The 27,583-nt window shown below is 40.7% G+C and overlaps 2 protein-coding genes across 11 annotated transcripts; one reads left to right on the forward strand and one right to left on the reverse strand.

The window, feature by feature from the left end:
• LOC145657483 (uncharacterized) lies at positions 1–5,242 on the reverse strand. Its single transcript, XM_081712487.1, has 4 exons — positions 5,140–5,242; positions 2,768–2,824; positions 1,285–1,572; positions 1–1,043 (listed from the first exon to the last, which is right to left on the reverse strand). The coding sequence occupies exons 2-4, from the start codon at positions 2,820–2,822 to the stop codon at positions 1,009–1,011; spliced, it is 378 nt and encodes a 125-aa protein (XP_081568613.1). The 5' UTR covers positions 2,823–2,824; positions 5,140–5,242; the 3' UTR covers positions 1–1,008.
• On the forward strand, positions 4,305–27,239 carry LOC113569214 (uncharacterized). 10 transcript variants are annotated; one of them, XR_014123195.1, is made up of 12 exons: positions 4,305–4,564; positions 9,403–9,560; positions 10,105–10,158; positions 10,476–10,537; positions 11,032–11,239; positions 11,678–11,724; positions 12,090–12,268; positions 13,745–13,777; positions 14,180–14,199; positions 22,196–23,181; positions 23,333–23,435; positions 24,469–27,239. XR_014123195.1 is itself a non-coding variant. In XM_081712495.1 (10 exons), exons 7-10 carry the CDS (start codon positions 12,214–12,216, stop codon positions 24,709–24,711), a joined length of 351 nt encoding a protein of 116 aa, XP_081568621.1. In that variant the 5' UTR covers positions 4,358–4,564; positions 9,403–9,560; positions 10,105–10,158; positions 10,476–10,537; positions 11,032–11,239; positions 11,678–11,724; positions 12,090–12,213; the 3' UTR covers positions 24,712–27,239. The 10 variants fall into 10 exon arrangements, 3 of the variants coding, with proteins under 3 accessions (XP_081568621.1, XP_081568625.1, XP_081568636.1); XR_014123194.1 differs by having other exon boundaries at positions 4,354–4,564; positions 12,090–13,352; XR_014123201.1 differs by having other exon boundaries at positions 4,354–4,564; positions 10,485–10,537; positions 12,090–13,352.
• Positions 27,240–27,583: the final 344 nt, after the last annotated feature.

Here is a 27,583-nt window from a genome sequence, read left to right on the forward strand (position 1 = left end):
TTAGTCATCCTACAGGAAACGGAGACACACTCAAGAGGATTGAAATGGAAATATCACAGACCAACATCTCTGCATACATTTAAAACTACATTTAATTAAAGATTTTTCTCAGGAAGTAATATGCACGAGTGTCAGGAATGCTAGATGTCAGACAATATCAGGTTGGAGAACAAGTTTGCAAACATGGCCCTGAAGGTTTCTATTGCTTACAGAGGCTGTAAGGCAACTGACCGTCATCATCTGCAGAGCAGGTGAAGTCCATTCATTTCACATGTGCAGGTGTTGAGACACAACAGACAAATAAAACAAATCTGAACAGGACTATTGCCTAAAATAACTGTTTCTTCACTACTTATGAAATATAAGGTTAATTTAGGAGTTTTATATGTAATCTCTTTAGTACATTCTTGTTTCTCTTGCTGCAGTTTTCGTTACAGACTCCATTCTCAAATATCCTTAGAAGTGCCATCGTTTAATACATTTTCTAGATTATCTGATGAAATGAACCTAATAGAAAATTAACTCAATTCTCTAGTATTCTAGGGTGAAGTAAATGTCAGAAGTAATTTTTTTAACCCATTGATCCAAGGTCCCCTATGCTCACCTGTCTGTTGTCCCACCTTGTTAACAACAGAGAGAAATAAACCTTCACAACAGATGTGTCTTTGGCTCCAGGGGGATTAGAGGCAGTCTGGCCAGCCTGGCACTTGTCCTGACTCTTGGTTTTTTCCTCAGTCTTGCATACCCGGGGCACACGGTTGCACTGCAGCACCAGGGAGGGGGCAGTTGGAGCTGGGCACGCAGCTCTGCTCTCTACCTTATGTAAGGTCGCCCTCCTGATGAGCAGCGGATTGTGGCAGCTCAGGTCATGCTGGTGGTGTCGGCTAACTTTGACCTTGGAGTCACACTGGCAGCATTTTGATAATATATTATTTAAAGTTTATCAATTGATATCCCACAATGTATATTAATACACATTCTCTGAGATTAAACTATACAGCATTCTCCTTATCCAGGCTTAATCTGAACTGAAGAATTCCAGGCTGTGGGGAAAAACAATTAGAAACTTCAATGTAATATACAACTGATTTGACCATGTAACCTCAGAACTGTAAATCTAACAGACATTTAAACATTACATACAAGCTCCTTCTGTTTTCCCCACATATTTGATGTTTGTGAAGTTTTCTATGTTCTACCTTATTTACTCCATATAAATAAAGTTCTGTCTACATTAATAATGGTTTAGTAACAATATCTAGGTAATCCATCGAGGACACTTACCCTCTATCTGTAGACTCACATCACAGATGTCTTTACCACTACAGGTGCAGGTGTACAAGGACCTCTTAGTGTAATCAGCATCAGTGATGGTGAGGGAGAGATCTCCCTTCAGGTACTGATCATGGGACATGTGAAATCCCTCCTCTGACTGGCAGGATGTCTGGTTAAACTGAGCCAGTATGTCATGTGGGTTACGATATAAAGTCCATGTGACCAGACCAGAACACAGCTGAGTGCAGGGGAGAGTAGCAGCATCATGAAGATTCACCTTTACTGAAGGAAAAGAGCCTGAAAGACACATTAAGAAAAGAGAGTTTAAAACGTTAGTGGTGCTTGAAAGTTTAGGAACTCTTTAGAAGTTTCTATATTTCTACATATATATTAACTAAAACTTTATCATATTGTCAAACAAGTCCTGAAAGTAGAAAGAAAAACAAATCAAACTAATTAAACCAAATATTAGACCCAATATTAGTCTATAATAATATTATTTATAGAGGAAAATGACCCAATGTTTCATATCAAGGCAATAAATATTGTTTACAAGTTGATATTTATTATTTAGAATGTTATTTATTTTATTTGTCATATCCATGCATGATACAGCATATATAATACATCCCACACAAAAAATAATTCCCTACACAGCTGAACCACAGTGGCTTTTAATGAAAAAATATCAGATTGGTATTGATATCAGACGACATTCAAATGCAAGACATCGGTATCAGATGTCTATCAACTGGTATCATGCTGTCTCTATAAATACAGTAAAACTAAAAATATCAACCATTCACTCAGGCTACTTAAATATTCTTGGTTACTCAAAGATGCATTTCTATGTAAGAGCAGAACTGACTGATACTGCTCATTAGTACGGCTGCAGGGACATCTGTGCCTTCTATGTCTGTGTCTACATGACCATTCTGGTGATCTGGTGATCAGAAAGGGTTCTGAAATGCAAATCTATTAGCAGGAAATCTGACCAATGAAATTTATTAATTTTATGTTTCTCACTACGGGGGCGGGCCTATAGCAGCCTGAACCTTCTCAGTGTTCTGAAGAAAGGCTTACGACATTATTAGTAAAGCATCACTGTGTTCATGCTACCTTAGCCAGCTGACTATGAATGGGGTCTATGAGTGAGACAGACACTGTAGTTATACAGTAGGTACGACGAGCTGAGCATCCACAGTGAGTTATACAGTACAGTTCTCATGAATAGCAGCAATGCAATAAATATGTTTACAATCTTTTTAAATGTTAAAAAAATGGATGATATTGTTTATGCTGTGTAGCGCAAAATGAATTATTAAAAACAACCATCAGGATTTATAAATGTAATTAATTTGAATAATAATTGTATTAAATATAAAGAAGATTAAATAAAGATAAAGGTCAAGCCGGTACAATAGTCCGGTTAACACACCAAAGTCAAGGATGAAATTCTGATGACCTCAGAGAACCTGTTCTATCCACTTACCAGCTATGACTGTCAGCAGCTGTAACAGCAGAACACAGTGACACCTGCTCAGCATGTCTGAGGAGACAAAAGAGAACCCAGTCAGTACTGTACAGAGGAGCCAGGAGAACCCAGTCAGTACTGTACAGAGGAGACAGGAGAACCCAGTCAGTACTGTACAGAGGAGACAAGAGAACCCAGTCAGTACTGTACAGAGGAGACAGGAGGACCCAGTCAGTACTGTACAGAGGAGACAGGAGAACCCAGTTAGTACTGTACAGAGGAAACAGGAGGACCCAGTCAGTACTGTACAGAGGAGACAGGAGAACCCAGTCAGTACTGTACAGAGGAGACAGGAGAACCCAGTCAGTACTCTACAGGTAGGAGCAGCTGAGTAAATCTCACGGTGTTCACTACTAGGAAAAAAAGTCAGTCAGTCATTTACATTAACGTAATTATACCACCTGCCATAAAAGAAACAGGACTAAACTACTAAACAATATTAGAAACAGGACTAAAGCACCATCTATCCCACAGTAGAAACAGGACTAAACCCCACTACACATCAGCAGCACAGTAATCCTCTTTTACCAGAGGGGGTTAGTTCAGGGTCCAGAACATCACAGTCCTGCCTGCCTGTATGTTGTGTCACTGTTCAGCTCCCTTATTCCCAGCAGTCATGCTGTGTTTGATATTTCTGGCAACACTAAAGTGCTAATCAGACGGGACTCATGTTCCAGTCGTGTACGTAAAGCAACTTTACCACAAGACCTCTAGAGTGTATGACAGACTCGCACACAGGATCAGAAACCTCGGGATAAATTACAGACGTCAGTGGCTACTGGATTTACGTATTACTGTCTCACAGAAATATCCACGTGATGCGTAGCTTTCATTGAAAGAAACCACAGAATATTTCTCACACATCTGCACAGAATTCTGTTATTTAATGAAACCACTTATAGTAATAATAACTTGGGTTTGAATATTAGCTGGTTACATATATGTAGGGGAATTTACTTAAAACTTCTGAGAAGTCATTTGCCTCCTCAAGCACTTCCGTGATTGGAGACAAAAGCGCCCAAACTCTGATATGTGAACCCTGGATATTCGCCCGGGATTTAAAAACCCCTGAGATTACAGCAAACGGACGTTCATACCAGGAAAAAGGTGCAAGAATTCTTGCTGACGCTGCAGTAGGTAAAATGACTGACATGACGAGTAAAATCACTGAGGAACGAGGGAAATAATTACATTACCACACCTCGCCATGTCAAATGAATCCTGTCCGAAAGGTTTTAACACATGAGGTTCGGAACCTTGGTTCTGGGGACCCACCGCCCTTCACAGTTTTCCATCTGATCCAGCTCATGAAAGACTTGATGACCCAGAAAACCTGAAACTGTCCGCCAGTGGATGCACTGTTACCAGTCTTAAATCTACATGACAAGCACGGAAATAAACCTGAAACAGTTTTTCTTTGGGCTGATAAGATATTCCTGGCAACATGCAGAATCAATTAGTCTGTAATGCACCTATAAAACAGGAGTATTGTAACGGTCAGTAATTTGCGGACTGTCCCCTTAAGTTACGTTTACGTAAAAGGCGTGGGCACGTAGGCCACGCGGAAGAGTTGGTTTTGTACTGTACGTGACGGACGTTGCTGGATCCAGATCTTCATTTATCGTTATTTACTTCTTTAGTAACGCGTTATGAGCTTTGGATGTTTTTACAACTCATGTATGAGCTGTCTACAATACTCCAGGAGCGAGCCTGTGTCACGTGGTGAATAAACCAGCAGGTTTACTACTAAACTGAGTGAGTCTGGTCCGCATCTCCTCCAGGTGCTTCACACGCTTGTCTCTACCAGTTCCAAAGATCTGCTAATCTGGGTTGGAGTATAATTTAAACAGGACTAACTCCAAGCGTTACAGTATGTACTAAACTAGACAGTTACTGTAGGTGCAAGGCAGGTGTTCATAACTCGTTGGTGCAGAAGTGGAGAATGAAGCGTCTGAGACACACGGGGCTGGTTGTTCCGATACTCACAAGTCCATGACTCATATGGAGATGAGCCGAAGCGCCACAACAAGCAGCTACTCGCGTCTCCTCTCAGCTTCTCACACAAGCGCGATAATGTTTGTTAAGACTCTGGTCTGGTGCACGAGCTAAAGTCCCTCAATGAACACATGAACCCGTTCAACAGTCCGCGAGAACAATCAGAGTTCTTAGCAGACATGCAAACTTTAAAACAGCTGCACTAAATATTACATATTAACTTATTATCTATGCAGTTGGCTAGTTGCGTTCATAAATCAGACCTTCTGGCAGCTAGCGCGCATATTTGGACGGTAATCAGAAGTACAACGACATATAAACACTTTTAAACTCACCGCTAAATGTCGAACTTGAACCTGAAACACGTAATGTTTCATGTTTTCCTAACTATCAAAAAAAGGTTCATCACTCGAAGCTTCATGATGCAGCGCACAATACAGTGCGATTCGTTCTACAATGATCACGTGACCACAGAGCCGGAAATAGAAAAAGCGTTCTGAATTTTCAACACTTTTAACTTTTGCCATCAAATAAGGTAGAGTATTTTATAAGAACACTATAATAATAATAATAATAATAATAATAATAATAATAATAATAATAATCATGTATTCTTTAATTTATAAAGTCATAAATTGATGGCATTTTATCAGTTTTATTTAGTGATAAGCTGTTCACAATTTAGAACTTAAATTTAAAATATATAAAATTGTTTTGCTCTTAAATCTGACTTAGTAAGATGTGTTCTGGGTGCATTCTAAATGTATTCTGAATATATTACTGTTTTATGTATTGTAATAGAATACATCACATTATTCAGCCATCAAAGTATTCTGACAAACCCTGGATGTATGTACCCACATCAGCAATGAGATTTTGAAGACATGCACAATAGATAACTAACTAACTACCTAAATAAATAAAGATCCCTTGCCAACCAGATGCACAGCACTTTGAAGTTTTGGCCACCAGATGCCGCTATTGTGCACTGTATCATGAAGCTACGAGTAATGAACCTTTTTTTGATACAGTTAGGAAGAAAGTGCCAGTGCGTTTGCCATCACTACTTACCACGCTGTGCCAAGCAGCGTTCCTGGGTCCAGCAAAAATCTTCTAAATCTTGTATACCATGTTAGTAATACTAGTATTATTATAATTTTAAATCACTATATGAGATAATGAGACATTATGAAATACATGTACATCTGCTCTGCTCCCAACCAGAGATATTATAATACAATAAAGACTTTGTCCTCCCTCACTGTCTGTGCAATTAAACACACTAGCTAACTTCCTCCCACTACCTACAAGTTTAGAATCAGCAGAACCTGGATGTAATCTAATAACCAATCAAATCATATGTGTTCTCTAGTCTGGCTGCATGTCTGTTTTTGAGGCCTGGGTTAATAGTATGACTAGATAAACACTGACTACTGAAACAAGAAACACCCTGTGGTGTTATTTTAAAGGGACCTTGGTTATCTTTGTGTCTGACAGGACATGTGGACCAGCTGCCCTCAGGGTGTTAGAGGTGTGCTGATCACATGGAACTTTAACATCTGCTTCTGTTCTGTTTTTTAATTGTTTACTGGGTAGAAAGTAATTGTTTACTTTGTACACTTGGTCATGAGTATCTTTAAATGTATTGCAAACATCCATGGAGACTATCCACACTCCCAGGAGCCTAACCATTGACTACTTGTTCAAGTGCTTGCTTATACAACTATACAGTAATTTTAGAAACCATGTATATTTATTTGAAAAAGGCATTTCTTTGGCTTTGACTAGAGAAAGAAAGAATCCCTATTTGTGAATCTGGCATAGTGCTGACCTGTTATTGGTACTGTACTGATCTAGTTCTGACCTAATACCTGCATAGTAGTGACACAGTACTGACCTGGTACTGACATAGTACTGACCTGGTACTATCTTGGTTGTGGGTCTTGTGCTTGTACAAGTTTTTGTTGCTGGATTTGTTATATGTGTCAGTATCACCGCTGAGTTGAAAATATCCAGCCAGGCATCATCCTGAGGTGAGAAACTGAGCACTGCTGAAGAGATACAGGATGAGGTCTGTACTACATATGTAATGATGAGATACAGGATGAGGTCTGTACTACATATGTAATGATGAGATACAGGATGAGGTCTGTACTACATATGTAATGGTGAGATACAGGATGAGGTCTGTACTACATACGTAATGATGAGATACAGGATGAGGTCTGTACTACATATGTAGTGATGAGATACAGGATGAGGTCTGTACTACATATGTAATGATGATGAGATACAGGATGAGGTCTGTACTACATATGTAATGATGAGATACAGGATGAGGTCTGTACTACATATGTAATGATGAGATACAGGATGAGGTCTGTACTACATATGTAATGATGAGATACAGGATGAGGTCTGTACTACATATGTAATGAGATACAGGATGAGGTCTGTACTACATACGTAATGATGAGATACAGGATGAGGTCTGTACTACATATGTAATGATGATGAGATACAGGATGAGGTCTGTACTATATATGTAGTGATGAGATACAGGATGAGGTCTGTACTACATATGTAGTGATGAGATACAGGATGAGGTCTGTACTACATATGTAATGATGAGACACAGGATGAGGTCTGTACTACATATGTAATGATGAGATACAGGATGAGGTCTGTACTACATATATAATGAGATACAGGATGAGGTCTGTACTACATACTTGATGATGAGATACAGGATGAGGTCTGTACTACATACTTGATGATGAGATACAGGATGAGGTCTGTACTACATATGTAATGATGATGAGATACAGGATGAGGTCTGTACTACATATGTAATGATGATGAGATACAGGATGAGGTCTGTACTACATATGTAATGATGAGATACAGGATGAGGTCTGTACTACATATGTAATGATGATGAGATACAGGATGAGGTCTGTACTACATATGTAATGATGATGAGATACAGGATGAGGTCTGTACTACATATATAATGAGATACAGGATGAGGTCTGTACTACATACTTGATGATGAGATACAGGATGAGGTCTGTACTACATATGTAATGATGATGAGATACAGGATGAGGTCTGTACTACATATGTAATGATGATGAGATACAGGATGAGGTCTGTACTACATATATAATGAGATACAGGATGAGGTCTGTACTACATACTTGATGATGAGATACAGGATGAGGTCTGTACTACATATGTAATGATGATGAGATACAGGATGAGGTCTGTACTACATACGTAATGATGATGAGATACAGGATGAGGTCTGTACTACATACGTAATGATGAGATACAGGATGAGGTCTGTACTACATACGTAATGATGATGAGATACAGGATGAGGTCTGTACTACATACGTAATGATGAGATACAGGATGAGGTCTGTACTACATACGTAATGATGAGATACAGGATGAGGTCTGTACTACATACGTAATGATGAGATACAGGATGAGGTCTGTACTACATACGTAATGATGAGATACAGGATGAGGTCTGTACTACATATGTAATGATGAGATACAGGGTGAGGTCTGTACTACATATGTAATGATGAGATACAGGGTGAGGTCTGTACTACATATGTAATGATGAGATACAGGATGAGGTCTGTACTACATATGTAATGATGATGAGATACAGGATGAGGTCTGTACTACATATGTAATGATGAGATACAGGATGAGGTCTGTACTACATATGTAATGATGAGATACAGGATGAGGTCTGTACTACATATGTAAGCTGCGTCACATCCCAGTGTGCTTCAACGAGGGTGAAAAGACTGATGATGATGATGGTGATGATGATGATGGAATATTGGAGCACTGTGTTGTAGAGTAAATGTCTTTCAACAAACATTTTAGGTATAAACGTCAGTGCCTTCAGTGTCCTACTTTGGAACACTCTTCCTATATGACTGAATAATTATATGTTCCTGTAGGCCTGAGTAACTTTTACTCTGTATGTTCCTGCATGTTTGAGTAATTATTATTGCACTGTATATTCCTGCATATCTGAGTAATTATTATTATTATTATTACTCTGCATTGTCACGGTTGTCCCCTCCCTGTCATCTCGGTCACTTTAGCAATCCTGTCATGCTCTGTTTTGGCTTTACAACGTGGTTTTCTTTCCATGAGCTTCTTTGTTTTGATTTTTCTGTTACTCCCCCTTGTCTGGTTGTTCTGCCTGTTTTCTCCTGTTTCTAGTTGTTCCTTGTTAATTCGTGTATATATTCCTTGTTAACTCGTGTGTATATTCCTTGTTAACTCGTGTATATATTTCTAGTGTCTCTCCAGTCTTGTCGCTGGTTATTGTTCACTCAGCTTGTGTTCATTGTACTAAGCCTCCATTTATACTAAGGTCCTATCATGTTTGCTGTTCATGTCGCCTGTGTTCTTCATTTCATGTTGTTGCCTTGTAACCTGTTCCCAGTTGTGTTTCTGTCAGTGTGTTGGTTCTATCATGTTTAGCTTTCATTTTCTTTATCTTTTGTGGGTCTGTCCGTCTCCACATGTTGACTCATTCCACTGACCCTGATTTTCTGTTCCAGTGTGTTCCAGAGAGCTTGCGTCCTCTCATTGGCCTGTTCCAATATTCTCCAAAACGCCGCAGAGCACCATTGGTCTGTTCCAATGTGCTTCTCCAATTGTTATTGGCTCTCCCGTTGCTGTCCCAGCACCCTGCCACACTTCTGACTTACAGCATTTGGTAAGTGAAGCCAGGCTCCCTTTTTTACATTTTCCCTTCAATTTGTTGCGCTCAATTTCTTTCTATGGCTTTTATTCCCCATCTCGGTACGTCCAGACTTTACTGTAAAAGTTAGATTTAATGGGCAAAGTTAGTGGCCAGACCGACAGACCGAGCTAACTAGCTGCTCGTTAACCTGTCTGTGTCGGACACAGTGCAAGTTTTCTCTCAGACATCTTGGTTATCAGTTGTGGGTGAATGAATGAATGAAGTTAATGAAGTCATTTCCACTTCATCTGAAGTTAACATTTGCGGTACAATGACCTGTGCTACTGAAAATGACTGATTGATATTTCAAACAACAATTAAATAGCACTTAAGCTTCACTAGCTGGGGATACAGAGTTATCTGGTTAACTGCAAAGAAGCTCCTTTTGTCAAAGGAGCTCCATTTTCAAACACATGTTATTGACACAGTCCTGAGTAATGTACATTAATGCTGATTTAAAAAATGTTTAGGCATCAATTTTAGCATTAATTTTGGTTTGTTTCTCTTGATCCCTTAGAATGTTTTCCAAACTGGCATCTCCATATTCCAGGCCAGCACCTGTGAGGGTGAGGTGAGTGGCTACATATACAGCTGAGAGAGCAGAGACATACAAATTAGTGGAAGGTGTGCTGGTTAAGTCCACCAAGAGGGTTGCTACTTGTGCTCGCTCTGACGGGGAGCATTTTGTAGTGGCCCATTTAAAAAAAAAAAGATGATAGTCATCGAATTGGTTGTCTTATTTCATCAATGGCTACAATTGATCAGAAAAATATGGCAGCTCTAAAATGTATTTCAGTCCATCCACAGGAGTGTTTATAACAGATGAGGTCACAGTATCTTCAGATCTGGAAGTATAATGCCGCAATGCTGTCTGTCCTCCCTCCCCAGCCTATAAAGACCTTCCTGACTGGAAAGCAGACTAGTGTGCACTCTCAAGGAGGGTTGTCAGTGTAAGTATTATTTGTAAAAATATTAGCCTAATTAAATATATGCTATGACCCTTAGTGTCATAAGAGATAAATTTAACCTTAATCTTAATCTGCACATCTTATACCGACCATAACAAACCATTACTGAAATGACAAACATGATACTTGCACAAATGTTTGTTTTTAAACTCTAAACTCGATTGACTGTTTAAATCTTGTCCATTGGTGTCCTCACAATAGCAGAGTGTAAATGAATTTTATATATTGTATCTAAGAACATTTATATAAATACTGTCTATGAAATCATTTCCAAATATCATATGGCTAACAATACACTTTCTTACATAAACTGTGAGTCAGGGAAGCACCACAGCAAATGTTGATTTTGCCTTTTAATACAATGGCATCTTCAGTATTTGAGAATGTAATTGGATGTGGTCTATTAATTATGTATTAAAACAATTAATATTATGTTAAATAGCCTCGTCTTTTTATTATTAATTTGTTTTTTAAAGTTGACTACCATAAAACTCCAAAAGATGGGGCCGTTTCAGCCCGACCACTTGGGCTGCTTCCAGGAAAAAAGCACGCATGTGTCTCTCTGGAGAGAAGTTGCACTACACAAAATCAGCCTGTCGGATGACCTGGAAATCAGCCATCTCTATATTAGAAAAAAACAAAGAAGACATTCAGTTTAGTTCCACTACCCATACAGCTATGAAGGTAAGTCAGTTTTTTCTCTCTTTTTTCCTAAATTGTAAGTTTGTAAAGGTGCAGGTGGAAAAGGATTAAGAAACTAAAGATTTTTATGGGCTAGCCAAAATAAACTTACAAGGTATAGCAGCAGCTGTACCTTTGGGACAAGTCCAAATTGACTCAGGAATGTGCTATCAATCATTTTATGTCTACACAACTATAATTTACTTATTCCATGTGCCAATGCAAAGCAATATGATAGATATTTAAATGAGACCTAATTGGCTACTGGCTGAATCATAAGAGAGTATTCCACAAAATTGCTTGTTTTTGCAAGTTACACTGGCCAACCAGCAAAAATCTATACACTCTCCAGCCACCTTAATAGAAACACCTACCTTGTAGATACAGCTTGTAGATGTACAGCTAAAGACTATATCCTGTCTGTTTCCATACACGGTTTAGGTTAACCATCATCTAGTACATTATGACTCGTCCATTTCTGATCACAGGTCAGCAGTATTTTATTTTTCTTAACCTACCAATGACACTGGCACATATGAAACCCCGGCAACACTACTGTTACTGATGTTTCACAGCCATGCCACTGCCATGACAGTGCTAACACTTTGTTGAAAATGGTTTATAACCTAAACAAATGCCTGGTTAGCAGTGTTCAGAAACTGACCATTGATGATCTGAACTCTGTAAAATGCAGTTAGAAGCTTGGACAGGTACATAACAGTACGCATACAAAAATATTAACTAGCTAAAGCCTATTTGTATCTGGGTAAATGAGACAATGCCTCAGCCCTTTGTTAATATTATGCTTTTATAATCACTGCGTTAAGATAATGGTGTGTTTCTCTTTCCATAGGTTCACAGATAGCGTTAAACTTCATATTTCCTAATGTGACAGACGGGGGCTAAGCAGGACACCCACACGCATGCAGACTTGAGGGAGGAGGGGCCATACCGGGACAGAGCCCCCCCTCAAGGGCATGACTCCTGGCGCGTCAGCCTACCGGGCTGCGGCCCCGAGACCAACGCCAAAAGGTGACGTTGAAGGACCAGACAACCCGCCACGGGCCAGCGCAAACAGGGCAGCGGGGGAAAGACAGGGACCAAGACGATGACAGACAGGGACGCACACACTAACAGGCACAAAGAGGAACAAATCGACCGGTACATTTAGTGTAATCGGGACAGACACGATGACAGGCACAGGCACATGAATGACCCCACACAAATTCAAGAGCCCAGGGAAGGGGGGAGGAACTCCAGCCAGTCCCCCAGTCGTCGGCTGGGTCAAAGACTGACCATCCTGGTGGGAAGTGTCCCTCGCCAGCCTAGGTAGCGGCCACTGTCCCAGTTCTGGTACTGGTGCCTCTGCCTTTTTGCCTGTACAAGGCTTCGGCGTAGGTGCATACGCTCTAGAGCTCCTCGCCTCAAGCGGGGGAGTGTCCATATTTGACAACAGTGCCTCCCTGCTAGCCGCCTCTGTTCGCTAGCTCGCACCTGGGCGGCGTGTCCTGGGCGGTGCCTTGGGTGCTGGAGGCTCCTTGCTGTGTGAACTTTTGGTGTCGCCATGGGAGAGAAGATCCCTATGAGGGTACTCTACCTCCATAGAAGTTTCCTCCTCACAATCGGAACAACTTTCCGACTGCAGACAGACGTCGCTGCACTCCTCTGTCTCTCCATAATCTGTGTCTCCCATATGATCGTCCAGATAGGGATCGTAGGACCCAGCAGACTCCATCTCCCAGTAGCGGTCCTCCTGATCCGGCTGTTCTCTGCAGGACTCTGCGCCGTTCGATCCCAGACCATACACAGGGCCCCCCCAAAATTGTTCAGCAGGTTCTTCCCTCCCGGTAGTTCCTTGGAGCGAGGCCAGGATGAGGGAAGGCCTCTCCGCTGGACAGTATGAGTCCACAGAGTCCGACTCCGAGTACTGGAAGGCGTTGTACTAGTCCAGGTCCCCCGCCGGGGGTTCCATACACCTCCCCTGCTTCCGTACCTGGATCTGCACCTGGAGTCAGGAGGGTGCCCAGGACCATGGGAGACCTCGCTACACGTGCTGTGGGAGGGCATTGACTTCCCTTCTTTCCCTTCTTCTTTTTGCCTTTCCCAGGCATCCTTGGTAGGTCGGTGTTGCGGGGACGAGGCACGTCGAGCATAAGCATACGTTTTATTTACACATTAAACATACACGTATTAACACTTGGATCAAACACCGACAACTTTGACGATACGAAACGAGACTTATATACACTCATGACAACTACACACAACAAGGGTCAGGTGCACAACACAAGAGGGCGTGGCAATACGAACACACAGACACACACACGCACGCAGACTTGAGGGGGGGAGGGGCCGTACCGTGACACCTAAAAGTAAGATGAAGCTTTCATAATAATCTGTGACTGTTATAGTATTTAGCTATAGCTGTTAGTAGTGATACTGTAGCCTATTAAGGTAACTTTTTGTCAAATTTCTTATTTTGTTTGTCTTTTGTTACACTGTTTGCAGGTTTAACAGCTGGTGAAACACTTGACGGTTTGTGTAAGTGCAATTTGATACAAATTCATAATTCATATCATTGACATGTGGGCCTAATTATGTACTGTATGGAGTGACCTTAGTATGACATGATGGAAATGAATGTGTTTCTGTTCTCATGCTTGTTTGCAGGTTGCCATTACACCTGCAGTCAGTAGATCAAGATGTAATAAATTAACTTATAGGTGTATATGGAAGCACCAGACAGCTCATTCGTTCTTTCAGTAACTGTTCAAAATGCACTCTTCATATAAAGCAGGGTCATATGAGTTGAAAGAAATCACATAAAATGTTTACAAGCATTTAGTATCATTTAGTTAATAGACATTGTTTGCAAGATAAAACGTATTGTTTTAGACATTTCATAAGTTTAAATATTTCTCTTTTGTGTTTGTATGTCCATAGGTCTGCCAGTTCCATTAAAAGTGAGTAGAAAGTTTCTGCATAACTGGGGTTCCATTTCTGCATAACTAGGGTGGTTCTGAAGTTACTGAGATTGTTCATTATATGAAAATATCAGTGTACTTGAACATGTAAATTAACAATACATATATGAAATTTAAATGCTTTTATCATATGAGCATTGTTGTGCACAGACCAATGAATCTTGACCTGTACTCAGTGCAAGACATGTTGGTTAGTCACCTAACTTCAGAATGCATAGTCAGTTAACTTCAGAATGCAGTCTTTTTACAACTGGTCATATGTCATATTGGATTCTGTTTAAACACATGTAACGCAAGGGATCCCTAATGCATATGTATACTCAGGGTATTTGCTGCTAATAAAAGGGTAAACACACTAAGAACATATTAATTCATAACGGATAACGCATAACATAATTATGAAATTTTGGTCCACAGTCAAGTTCCCCTCTATGCTGGACTTTAGCCTGAGTATTATTGACACTTACCTCTCTATTTTCACCTGAGCATCTGTATTTGATAGAGACTACAAAGCACTTCTGTAAGTCACCAAATGCTGTAAATGTACACTGATGTCCACATTTATATTTCTGTAGTTTCAGATTACCTCACGTCATCTCAGTGTCAAGAATTACATTTGTGGCTTGGCCTTTTTTTTCCATCTTAAACACTTCATAAAACTGTCATGACTTTTTACCATCTCAATGTACATGTGCAGGGATAATGCAAAACCTTCAGTATTCAGCCACCAGAGCAACTGTGGCGAGTCTGAATGTAAGATGAATTAAATGAAGTAATTTGACTCAAGCATTTCTGTGAAGAATTTTGGCTCTTATACAATGATGACGTAATGTGGGGAAATTATTTGGCTCTCACACAGTGACATTAGAAAAAAGACAAATGACAAGTATAGAAACACTGGGGGTAACTGCTAACTGTCATGGAACGCTCGCCTCCGCGAGTCACGTGGTTTGGCCCGCCACGTGCAGCGGGAGGATCTGTGTTTATGGCCACGCCTGCACACACCTGCACCTCGCCTTGTCTAAATGTATATAAACCCGTGTCAAAGTGTGCAGTGTGTTGGTCATTGTTGATGTAGCGTGTTGATGTTTGTTTGTTAGCGTCCAAATGTGATATTAGTAACCTTGTTTGACTAGCTTGTGTTAATGTTAAAGTCATTAGTGTTAAGTGTGTCTATGCTGGTTGTTAATGTTATTTGTGAGTGCCACCATCGTCTTTATGTTTTGTGTCATTAAATGTTTCACAAGCCATGAGAAGTCTGTGCGTCCTGCTCCACGCCCTTCCGTGACGTTACAGTAATGAAAGGGGGCAACTTGGTGACATTAGATTAAAAGCTGACTACAATATGTCTCAACAGCTAAAATATCATGTTTAAACAGCATTTATGTAGGGTAGATTTAAAAATCAGTTTATTATTTTTATATGACCTAAATCATGGACTATCTATTAGTATAATAAATGTGGTTGCTAAGGTGTTACCAATTTGCTTCTATGGTCTTGATAGGTGGTTGCTATGGAGTCCCTAGATGGTTGTTTTGGATGTTGCCAAGATGTTGCTATGGAGTTGCTAGGGTAAATGTTGTGGGATATTTTGTTGTGGGGGTAAATTTGGTTGAGGGTTAAATGGCTGAGTGGTAGTTGAGGATGAGGGGTTGTTTAGTGTTTTTTTAATGTTGATGCTGTGAAATATCAAATGCAGTTTACATATAAAATGAAATCCTGAAATACTGTTGAGCCATTCCCAGGTAGTTGCTATGTGGTTGCTGTGGAGTCCCAAGTGGTTGCTATTGTCTTGCTAGGTGGTTGCTATAGATCTTGATAGGTGTTTCCTATGGTATCCCAGGTGGTTGTTAGGGTATTACAGAGTGGTTGATATGGTCTCACTAGGTTGTTGCTGTGGTATCTCAGGTCACTGCTATGGGTTCCCAATTGGTTGCTATGGTCTTGCTAGGTGGTTACGATGGAGTGTCAAGTTGTTGCTAGTGTGTTGCTATGGCTGTGGGGTGGTTGAGGATGAGTGGGTATTTACCTGTTGGGGTAGTTGTGATTGAGGGCTATTAGTGTAATGGTGTAACTGTTGTTGAGGGGTTTTTAAGCTGTGGGGGAATTTGTTGAGGGCAATTTGGCTGATTTGGTTGTTAATGAGGGACTGTGGGGTAATTTGTGGTGATGGCTAATTGGCTGTGGCGAATTTGAGGCTGAGGGGTTATTCAGCTGTTGGATAGTTGTTTTTGGTTTATTTATCTGTGGAGGTACCAGTTTCAGCAGTGTGTGCTGTTTTGGTGTTATGGTATGAGATTTTGAGTGTTGCCAGTATTTTATTGTAAAAATCCTTTAGGCATTACACTCATACTGTGTACATCTGCACCTGTATCAGTCTAGCACACAGAAAACAAAATGAAAAACCTTTCACAGTTTCCAAAGAGTTCCATGTTTAATGTGTAGATTTGTACAGCAAGTTTAACACAGTGAGGTTATGATTGCATTGTGTGTGTGTGTGTGTGTGTGTGTGTGTGTGTGTGTGTGTGTGTGTGTGTGTGTGTGTGTTCGTGAGGTAGTGTATACTGCGAGAGATGTAACGTGTGTGTGTGTGGGTATGTGTTTTATACTCAGCAAGGATGTGTGTATTATGATGTTCACCAGTTGTGTGTGTAGAGGAGTGTGTGTTTCCCTGCAGACTCTGGTGTTGCTCCAGGACACAGGAGGCTATCCTAGCTCTCTCACACACACTGAGGAATGAGACCACCAAAATCTAAACCCTGCATAGAGGGACTCAGTGAATGTGGGGTGGAATGTGTGTAAGTGTGTGAGTGTGTGAGAGGAGACACTGTAGAAGGACAGAGTGCTGGCAGGCCAGTCCAGATACACTCCTACTCTGTTGGAGCTGGAGGTGGGAGCAGAGATGTCAGTTCTCTTCTTATTGTGCCAGACAGTGTAACTGTTGTCATAGCAGTACAGACTCTAGGACTTTACATTGAATCCAAACACACAGTCATCTGTGACTCCTTTCCTGCTGATTCCTTTATATGTCACTGCTATAGCAGCATCTTCACTCCACTCCACCTCCCAGTAACAGCATCTATATACTGGTCTATGGTCTATATACTGGGACCAGATAAACAGTGTGGTGGTCACATACAGCCAGTGAGGGTTCCTGGATGCTCTATTGGCATTTTTATAGATGCATGACCATGGTCCAGGATTTTATTTCCTCTTGTAGGGCAGGTAATGTACTGCTGGACATCTTTGAGAGTCTCTCTCATATTACAATGATTAAAATCTCCCATTATGAAGTTTGGGGTGCCAGGAGAGAGAGTCTGAAACTTGTGTATGACTCTGTAGATCATATCAGCAGTGTGTTTCATGTTGGCTTTTGGATGTTGTCACGTATGTCCACCCTCCTGGCGTCACTGTCTCCGTGGTTTCCCAATCGTGTCTGTTTTCTTTTACTTCCTAGTTGTTCCATTTCTTGGTTTCATTTTCTCTGCCCCTCATCTGTTTTCCACACCTGTTCCTTGTTTCTAGTCTTGTTAAGTTCCTGATTTAAACCCTGTCTTACTCTCTGTGTCTTGGCTGTTTATTAAATGTGGTTGTATTGGATGTTTGAATGTTTGGATATTTTTGAAAGCCCATATCTGTATCTGTAAGTTTGTACTCTGTGTATCCTAGTCTGACTGTTTGTCTTAGCCTTCGTGTTTCCAAGCCTCTGTTACTGCTTGCTTCCCTTGTTTGCCTTCATGTGTTTTGGTTTATAATGTATCCATGTAAATCTCTGTGTTGGCTCTATGACCCTGGACTATCCTAACGACTACGACTCTGGATTTGCCCTTAATAAAGCTCGCTCTTCTCCGCACATACGTCTGCCTCCTTACCACTCACTGTTACAGATGTACACAAACAGTTAAAATATTTGAGGAAGCACACAGAAAAAATTAAATGGACACACCAACGCAGGTAGATGTTCAATGTGTGCAGTGTATATGGGAATGGAAAGCTGGTTCTCTCTCTCTGTGCCACCAAGACGGTTTTACGTGGTTGAGCGCCAGTGAGTCGTGAGAACAGGCATTTCCCTTTTTATGTTACCGGTTGTAACTTTAGTAACTTTTTTGTTTATACATCAGATTAGATTAGTTAACTCTTTCCTCTCACCTGTGATACAACCTCCTCACTCCTAGAATTAGTTCCCCCTTCAGCTGCTTCAATGGTTTCCCCTTTTCCCCCTGACACATCTATTACACTTCACTCGTGTTCTCTCACCACGACTCTTGTTTGATTAATAAGTTTAATTCGTTGGTCTTGTTTGGTTGATTAGATAGTAGTAGATTGCTGGTTGGGCATTCCCACAGGTTGCTTAACACAGTTTCACTTTTCTTTTTTCGTTATTAGCCTAGTTAGCTACTTTTATTCACCACAAATCATCAGTGATCATTTTCACATGGTTATGATAGTTATAGTGAGTCTAGTGAACTAGACTCATTAATAGAATCCTAGTCAATGATTGTTTTTCTTATCTCTGCTTATTCAATAAACATACTTTGATTATAACGTGTGCGAGCCCAGAGTGATATTATAATGTTTGGTAGACGCCCGCAATAATGACATATCAGATTGGTGACTCTCATGATTCGAGACTGAATTATTAATCACTAATAAATTATTTAAAATTCATTAAAAAATGTCCCTGTTAATCAGGGTCGTGCCCCAATTAACCTTATCAACTTTTACTGACAATTTATTAAAATGTTTAACCGCTACACTTTCATACACACACACACACACACACACACATTGACACACTCTACACCTTTCGCTTTCTCTCACACAAATACTCTTACACACACTACATTTCTCTTTCTCACACATACACGCTACACATCTCTCTCTGTCACACACTCTCACTTTGTCTCACGCACACAACACTCACACGAACACACACAATCCACCTCTCTCTTTCTCTCTCACAAACACACACACAAACATGCACTGTACACCTCTCTTTCACATACACACTTCTTTCACACACACAACCTCTCACACACTCTTTCTTCATTCCGACACACAATACACCTGTCTCTCTCTCTCTCTCTCTCTCTCTCTCTCTCTCTCTCACTGACACTCACACACAGTATAAATGACAATCTGTAAACCAGCACTCTGATGCTCCAACAAAGGACACCACACACACACACACATACGCACACCACACACAATAAATGATGCTCCAATAAAGGACTGAGCTGCAGTTGATTTCTGTACATATGACATAAATACTGTTCTACAAGTTACACATGCTGTGGAATCATAACCTCACTGTGTTAAACTCTGTACAAATCTACAGAAATCTTTCCAATCAGGTGGAAATCTTTGGAAACTGAAAGGTTTCTCATTCTGTTTTCTGAGTGTTGGAGTGACAGAGATACAGATGTACACAGTATGAGTGTAAAGTCTTGTGACAGTTACCCTCCACCACAGTGTGTACATATGGACTGTGCTGGAGATACACATGTGCTGTGTGTGTATATATGTGTGCATGTAAATGAACACACAGGAATTGTTTGGTAAAACTTTATTGATGATGTGATTTATTAAGTGATGGTTAACATGGAAATAGTGTTATTTAGTGAGGACCTGCAGAGGAAGAGAAATATTGTTCTTATAATATATTACTAGAGTTTAAGTATAATCTGGCCAGGAACGTTTGTATATTTTAATGAAGTAAGTAAAACAGGTTAAGAGAAAAATAACTTACCTGTGAATTTTTTTTGTGGAGAAGCTTCCATGTTGTTTTGGAGGGAAAATAATTTCCTGTTTTTCCTTATATAGGTTTCTAAGGGAAATTCAGTTGAGTGTTTTGAAGTTGATTGGGGTTGGAGAATTTATGATTGCTGCATTTTTTTTCTTGAACTTACATTTTCTTACTTACTCTCTCTATTTCTCTCTCTCACTCCATCTGGAGTCTGGGTCGCCATGCGGCCCTCCATCTCTCTCTCTCTCTCCATCTTTCTCTTTCCATGCAGAGTCTGGGTGCCTGTGCACCCATCCCTCTCTCTGTTCCACTGTCTCTCCCTCAATCTGGAGTCTGGGTCGCCTCCCTCTCTCTCTCTCTCTCTCTCTCTCTCTCCCTCTCCGAGACCTGGACTCCAGATGGAGAAGTGGGAGAGAGAGAGAGAGAGAGAGAGAGAGAGAGGGAGAGAGAGAGAGAGAGAGAGAGAGAGAGAGAGAGAGAGAGAGAGAGAGAGCCCTACAGGGACCCAGACGGAGAAGGACAGAGAGACATTCTGAGATTTCTCAATAAAGTTTAATAATCAATTATGATATTCATACACATTCAAACACAGCATACAATTTCAAAAAGGAAAAAGAACATTTAAATTAAAGAAACACCAAAACCCACTTCCTCATCTGTCACAGAGCACAAAACATCATTGTAACCCCAAATATTTCCAAAAGTAGTCATATCATTCATAGCAGAATAAAACTTAAAATCTAACACTATACGACTCTTCACCAATCTTTTAAACACATTTATAATACTACTGTCTCTCTGACCCTCAATTAAACACTTCCTACTGATCCACACTGCCATCTTAGATTGCCATAAAATGAAATTCAGAAGTTGACATTGTGCTTTCTTCTTCTGTGTGCAATTATACCCACAAATAAAGAGTGCTCCCTTTTGTGAGACTGTCGTTCATAACCTCCAGCACATCCTCTCCAACCACACACCAGAAGGATTTGTAAAACTCCACTGGCAGTCCATCAATACCATCAATACCAGCTTCCATGCTTTGAAGGACATCCTGCAACTCCACCAGGGACAGTGGCCCCTCGAGACCCAATACAGCCTCTTCTTCTACCTGAGGAGAACCATCTAAGAAAATATTTTCTGACTCTTGGTGTGATTTATATTCACTGATATATAGCCTAGTGTAAAACTGTGCTGCTCTTCTATGAATCTCCACAGGATCTGAGAGTACAGTACCAGACTTCAAGGCACATATCCATCTCCTCTGACCATTTTTATGCTCCAAACCAAAGAAAAACTTGGAGAGACCATCTGTGTCACATTCTGAAAATGAGAAAAGACCAGGGCCCCCTGTGCCTTTATCTCAAGCAGGTCAACTACTTTAAGAGCCTCAGTATCCTCCACTACAAATTGTGGAACCCAGCTGTTGGGAAGGGGCAGAGCCATGGCCCCAGATGTGACATAGCCACGCCCCCAGACATGGTTCTGTTGTGACTAAGAAAAGCTTTACCTTCTCACTCTCTCAGCCAGTTTGCTTCATTCTGTCTATCACTCTGAGTTTCTACGTGAATTCCTTTAAATTTGATTAACTCAAAAAGCTGTGTTCTTTTATTCACATCCCCAGCCCCATTAATAAGGAGGCGGACACGCGCAGAGAAGAGCGAGATTTATTAGGGGCAAATCCAAAGTCGTGGTCATTAGGGTAGTCCAGGGTCATATTACCAATACGGAGAGTCAGAGAATACATGATAAATAAACCAAGGGCTAGGATAAACGAAGGGAAGTAATGAAAAACCAAAAACACACAAAGGCAAACAGGGAAAGCAGGCTATAACAGAAACTAAAAAGTAACATACGGAGGCTAAGGAAAAACAAAACAGCTAGAATCAAACAGGCTAACAGACAGAGAGGCTTAGAAACAAAGACGGGCTTACATACATCCAATACATTCAAACATTCAATATATTCCACACAAATGCTTGCAATGAATAGCAAAAACACAGGGAATCAGACATGGTTTAAATACATGAACTTAACAAAGGGACAGGAGTGAGCAATCAAACGAAAGGTGGAGAAAATGAAACTACGGCATGGAACTAAAATACACAAGACAGAGAAAACATGGAACATGGAAGCTGGGAGGGACTAACCGTGACAGGATACAGTTACAAATACTTTCATTTCTACATTCTCCTCATCAATGAATCTTCTGTGCCCTCTCTCCTCTAGACCTGCAAAGTCTTCCCCATGTGCTCCCTGGCTTACATTCTGCTGCCACATAAGAGAACTAAGGAGGGCAGTGGAGGAAACCTCACCTAGATTCAGACCTCAGCTCATACCAGTCTCTCCTTTTCAAGTTCTCACTGGAAGTAACATCTGCAAATTCAGAGAAAAATTTGAATCATCAGCATGTGATCCATACAAGCTTGTCACTATTTTTTCTTCTCTCCTTAATCTTCCCCCTCCCCCTCCTTCCTCATCTCTTACTCAGGAGGATTTCAGCACCTTCTTTGAGGAGAAGGTTGCAGCAATCCACCACTGCTCTTCCTCTGTTCCCACTCTTCCAACCAGTGTGCATTCCCCAACATCCAACTCTCTGACTTCTTTTTCTCCTCTCCTCAGATGTAATTCTTCAACTCCTGACTTCCAGCAATCCAACTACATGTCTGCTAGATCGAATTCCTTCCACTCTGTTCCAGACAATCTGCTTCCTTTCATCTCTGTCATCATCAAAAACTCCTTATCTTCTGCACATGTGCCAACTGTATTCAAAACCACCAGGGTGGTACCAATCCTCAAGAAGGCCACACTCGATGGCTCCAATGCTACCAATTACAGACCAGTATCACTTCTCTCTTTCCTTTCAAAAGCCTTTGAACAAGAAGTTTATAATCAATTGTCTCTTTTCCTCACCCAGAACCAGTTGCATGAGCCCAATCAGTCTGGCTACAAACCAGCACATTCTACAGAAACAGTCCTCTTAGCAGTTATGGAGAAACTTCATGCTGCTAAAGTTGCCAAGCTGTCATCTGTTTTGATTCTTCTAGACCTTTCAGCAACCTTTGCCACAGTAAACCACAACATTCTCCTCTCTGTTCTCTCCAGGCTTGGTGTGACTGGCTCTGTATGGAAATGGTTTCAGTCCTATCTGGAGGGACGGTCCTATCAGGTGACATGGAGAGGATCCACATCCAAACCATGTAGACTCACCACAGGTGTTCCACAGGGTTCCACAGTATTGGGCCCCCTTCTCTTCTCTTTGTATATTCATTTTTTTGGAAAAGTCAAATCTCTCATGGTTCCTCCTATTACTGCTAAGCTGATGGCACTCAATTACATCTTTCTTTTCCACCCTCTGACACTCAGGTCTCCAGACGTATCTCAGCATGCTTGACTGACATTGCATCATGAATGACAGCCCACCACTTGAAGCTCAACCCCAGTAAAACAGAGCTTCTATACATCCCAGGTACTCCCAACCCTTACCATGACATCACAGTTTCCTTTGAGAACTCCCTGGTATCACCAGCCGAAGCTGCCTATAGCCTGGGTGTAACTTTGGACAACCTGTTGTCGTTCTCATGTTTCAAATCTAACCCGGTCTTGCAGATTTCTCCTTTGTAACATATGAAGGATTCAGCCCTTTTTCTTGCAGAAAGCTGCCCAGGTACTTGTGCAGTCTCTTGTGATCTCAAAGCTCCACTACTGCAACTCGCTACTTGCTGGTATTCCTCTAAGAGCCATCAGACCTCTACGACTGGTCCAGAATGCAGCAGCACGACTGGTTTTCAATCTTCTGAAGTTCACACGTTACTCCGCTGCTGTGCTCCCTTCGTTGGCTTCCAGTAAATGCATGCATCAGATTTAAAACCTTGATGCTTGCCTACATAAAAAATGGTCCAGCCCCTCCATACATGAAGTCAGTGGTCAAAGCTTGAAATACCATGCTTCAAGTCTCATGGAAGACAAGCATCAAGAGTATTCTCTGGCTCCCAGATGGTGGAATAAACTTCCACTTGCTGTCCGGACAGCAGAGTCCCTTGCAGTCTTCAAACGCAGACTGAAGACCCATCTATTCGTTTTTTATTTATTTAAATGACCACTGACCTTGCTCCTATATTGACTAACTAAACTAATACTTATTGTAGGGTATTGTTTATAACACTGATGTTATCTAAGAAACTAGTACTTGTTGTTTATTACATTTACACTTAGATACAACTTATGTATCTTGTACTTCTAGGCATCAGCAGTGATCCCTGTATTTCTACAGTATACTAGCTTATTTGTATATTGGATTCTAACCTACTCTACTGGCTGGGATGTATTTTATGAGTAAATGACAAAGCATTTTATAAGTCATCTGGATAAGAGCGTCTGCTAAATGCAATATATGTAAATGAGCTTTGTCTTCTTGTCTACTCTGGTTTGCTGCGTCTGATCTTTATCTCGTGGTCTCCTCAGGTTTGTTGTGTCAGATTTTTGTCTCGTGGTCTCCTCAGGAAGCCCCGAGTGGAGAATGTGAAGAAAGCAGCAGAGCAGATGGAACAGGAGGCTCCAAAGCCAAAGAAGAAAGGGTTCCTTCCCCAGAGCAAGAAACGCAAAAAAAACAAGAAGCCCACCATACTGGAGGGAAAAGACACTACAGTCGCCCCAGCAACTGCAAGGAGAGGGGTGGAAGGGGGGAAGAAGGAGGAGGAAAAGAAAAGAGGAGAAGAGGAAACACAGACTCCGCCTCCTGTTAAAAAGGCCAAAGCTCAACAGCCACAGAGCAAGAAACAGAGAGGGAGGGACAGACAGCAGGTCAGCACTGAGTGAGGGACACACAGGGACTGAACAGAGGAGCAGGACAAAGATTCTGAAATGAACCTGTGTAGACCAGTGCACATCAACCCTGCTCCTGGAAATCTGTCTCCCAGCAGTTTAGCCCCACCCCCTGCTCCTGGAGATCTGTCTCCCAGCAGTTTAGCCCCACCCCCTGCTCCTGGAGATCTGTCTCCCAGCAGTTTAGCCCCACCCCCTGCTCCTGGAGATCTGTCTCCCAGCAGTTTAGCCCCACCCCCTGCTCCTGGAGATCTGTCTCCCAGCAGTTTAGTCCCACCCCCTGCTCCTGGAGATCTGTGGCAGTGGTAGCTCAGTGGTTAAGGTACTTGACTTGTATTTGTAATCGGAAGGCTGCTCGTCCAACCACTGTGGCCCCACCTCTGCCAAGTTGCCACTTATTACTAAATGTACTAGAGTACAGTGGTGATTTGTGTTTTCAGATCAAGAATCATAATTCTTTTCAGATCAAGAATGCATAATACTCTTTTGTGTCTAACTGGCTTATGGGTGTGTTGTGAGAAGTGTCTAAGCATAACGTTAAAGCATGAAGTGAGGCGAGGGGATGGATGCAAGTGCAGAGGGGGTTTATTAACAAACAAACATAAATAAACATAGTTAAACCAGAATAATAAAGATAATGAAGGTTAGGGCACAAAACAACAAGAATCTCACATACTGAACGAATCGAAGGACACACCAGACAGACATGGTTCACCAAACTTACAACCAACTAGATGAACCAAAATAACCGACAATGTGGGAAACAAAACACAGGGCTTAAATACATGATCCAATGGACGCTAAACAAGACACAGGTGTAAATCATGAGGGGTGGAGAAAACGAAACGAAGGAATGGAATAATAACAAGGAAGTAAAGGAAAACAAAGAGATGACAGGGAAACCATGAAAATGGGGACGCCAGGAGGGTGGCCAATCATGACACTAAGTGAAGCTTTATTTTCTTTTCACTTAGTGTACCAAAGTAGCGTATTAGACTAGTAGGCTACGAGTTATAACATCCTAAATGGAAGAAGATAACCTGCTTATACTGCAGTTGTCAAGACTGTTACTTTATCATTTACTATATCATCCATCCAGAGAGAGAGAGAGAGAGAGAAAGAGAGAGAGATAGTGGGTGAGTGAGTGTCATATGGCATTTAAAATGGATAACGTCCTGGGTCTCTGAGGGGCTTAGAGTGAGTGTTACTAGCCCGTCAAGGGATAGCATGTTACAGATACTACACCATCTCAGATTGAGGAGAGATTCACGTTTGTACCAAAAGGACTGACCATGGGAGGGAAACTTTTTGTCATTTTTTGTGCTCATTAGAGTGAAGTGGCCATTGTGTTTGAATCAGGCCTGCCATGTATTTTATTTTTGTGTTCTGGTGTAATTAGTATGATTATGTGGGATTTTGTTTGGTGGGGAATTTTAGGTTTATGAAAGGAATAAGCTGAGAATAAGTTTGTTATATCCATTTTTATCTTCTCTTTTCTATTGTTATATAGAGATCTGTGCGCTAAAAGGTAATATCGAATAATTAATAAATATGTCATATGCAAATGTATGACATCCCACTAGTCATTAATTACACTCTGTAGTGAGGCTAGAAGTTCTCAATGGAATCTGGCTGTGGACTGCTATAAAGGACACCTAGATAGCTTACTCATAGATAGCTCACTTAATAGTTGATTACAGTTTTCATATGATGAGGAACCTGTGTTTGGTTCCTTCTTCTAACAGTGATCCAGCTGTTATTTATTCTTACTGTCTTGCATCTTTATCTCCTCTGCATGGCATTTATTTAATATAAAATGTAAATGATCAACTGTTATGTAACCAGCAATGCTAATACACATTTACTGCTATTCTTTTACTCTTAGACTGTGTTCTGTGTTCTATGTGTTCTATGTGTTCTACGTGTTCTATGTTCTGTGTTCTATGTTCTGTGTGCTCTGTGTGTTCTGTGTTCTATGTGTACTGTGTTCTATGTTCTGTGCTCTGTGTGTTCTGTGTTCTATGTTCTGTGTGATCTGTGTTCTGTGTTCTATGTGTTCTGTGTGCTCTGTGTGTTCTGTGTTCTATGTGTTCTGTGTGTTCTGTGTGTTCTATGTTCTGTATTCTCTGTGTTTTATGTGTTCTATGTGTTGTGTCTTCTTTGTGTTCTGTGTTCTATGTATTCTGTGTGTTCTATGTATTCTGTATTCGGTGTTTATTATACAAAATAATCTTCTTATTTAGGACTCCTAAATTTGTCTTACAATTTAGAATATTATGTGTTAATGTTATATGGAGTTATCTATTGTGATTGTATCTAATGTGATTTAATAAGAAGTTTGATTCTCTGAAAAAATCCACACCAAATGTAAAACCTCAAACTGGTAGTTATGTTTCACATGAATTTAATTGTGTTATTATTGTTATTATTATTATTATTATTATTATTATTATTATTATTAAGTACGCCATGTAGTTTTCTGATGTACCAAATACAGGTAAACTAATAAATAACTTTTCCACAATACTTGAAATAAGCACACACACACACACACACACACACACACACACACACACACACACACACACACACACACACACACACACACACGCCCAGCATTCAGCCATTAAGAAGATTCTTTATTTGTCATATGCACAACATGGTATGAAAGTCCACACACTTACAGGCTTATTGTGAAGCTGATTATCTAAATTACAATCATTCGTAAGTTAGATCTACAAACAAAATGGTTTGTTAAGTTCCGAAATGTTTCAACGTGCCGACATAGTGGAG

This window comes from Electrophorus electricus, chromosome 1 (assembly GCF_041902795.1).
Source record: "Electrophorus electricus isolate QZ-2024a chromosome 1, ASM4190279v1, whole genome shotgun sequence".
NCBI classification, from domain to species: domain Eukaryota; kingdom Metazoa; phylum Chordata; class Actinopteri; order Gymnotiformes; family Gymnotidae; genus Electrophorus; species Electrophorus electricus.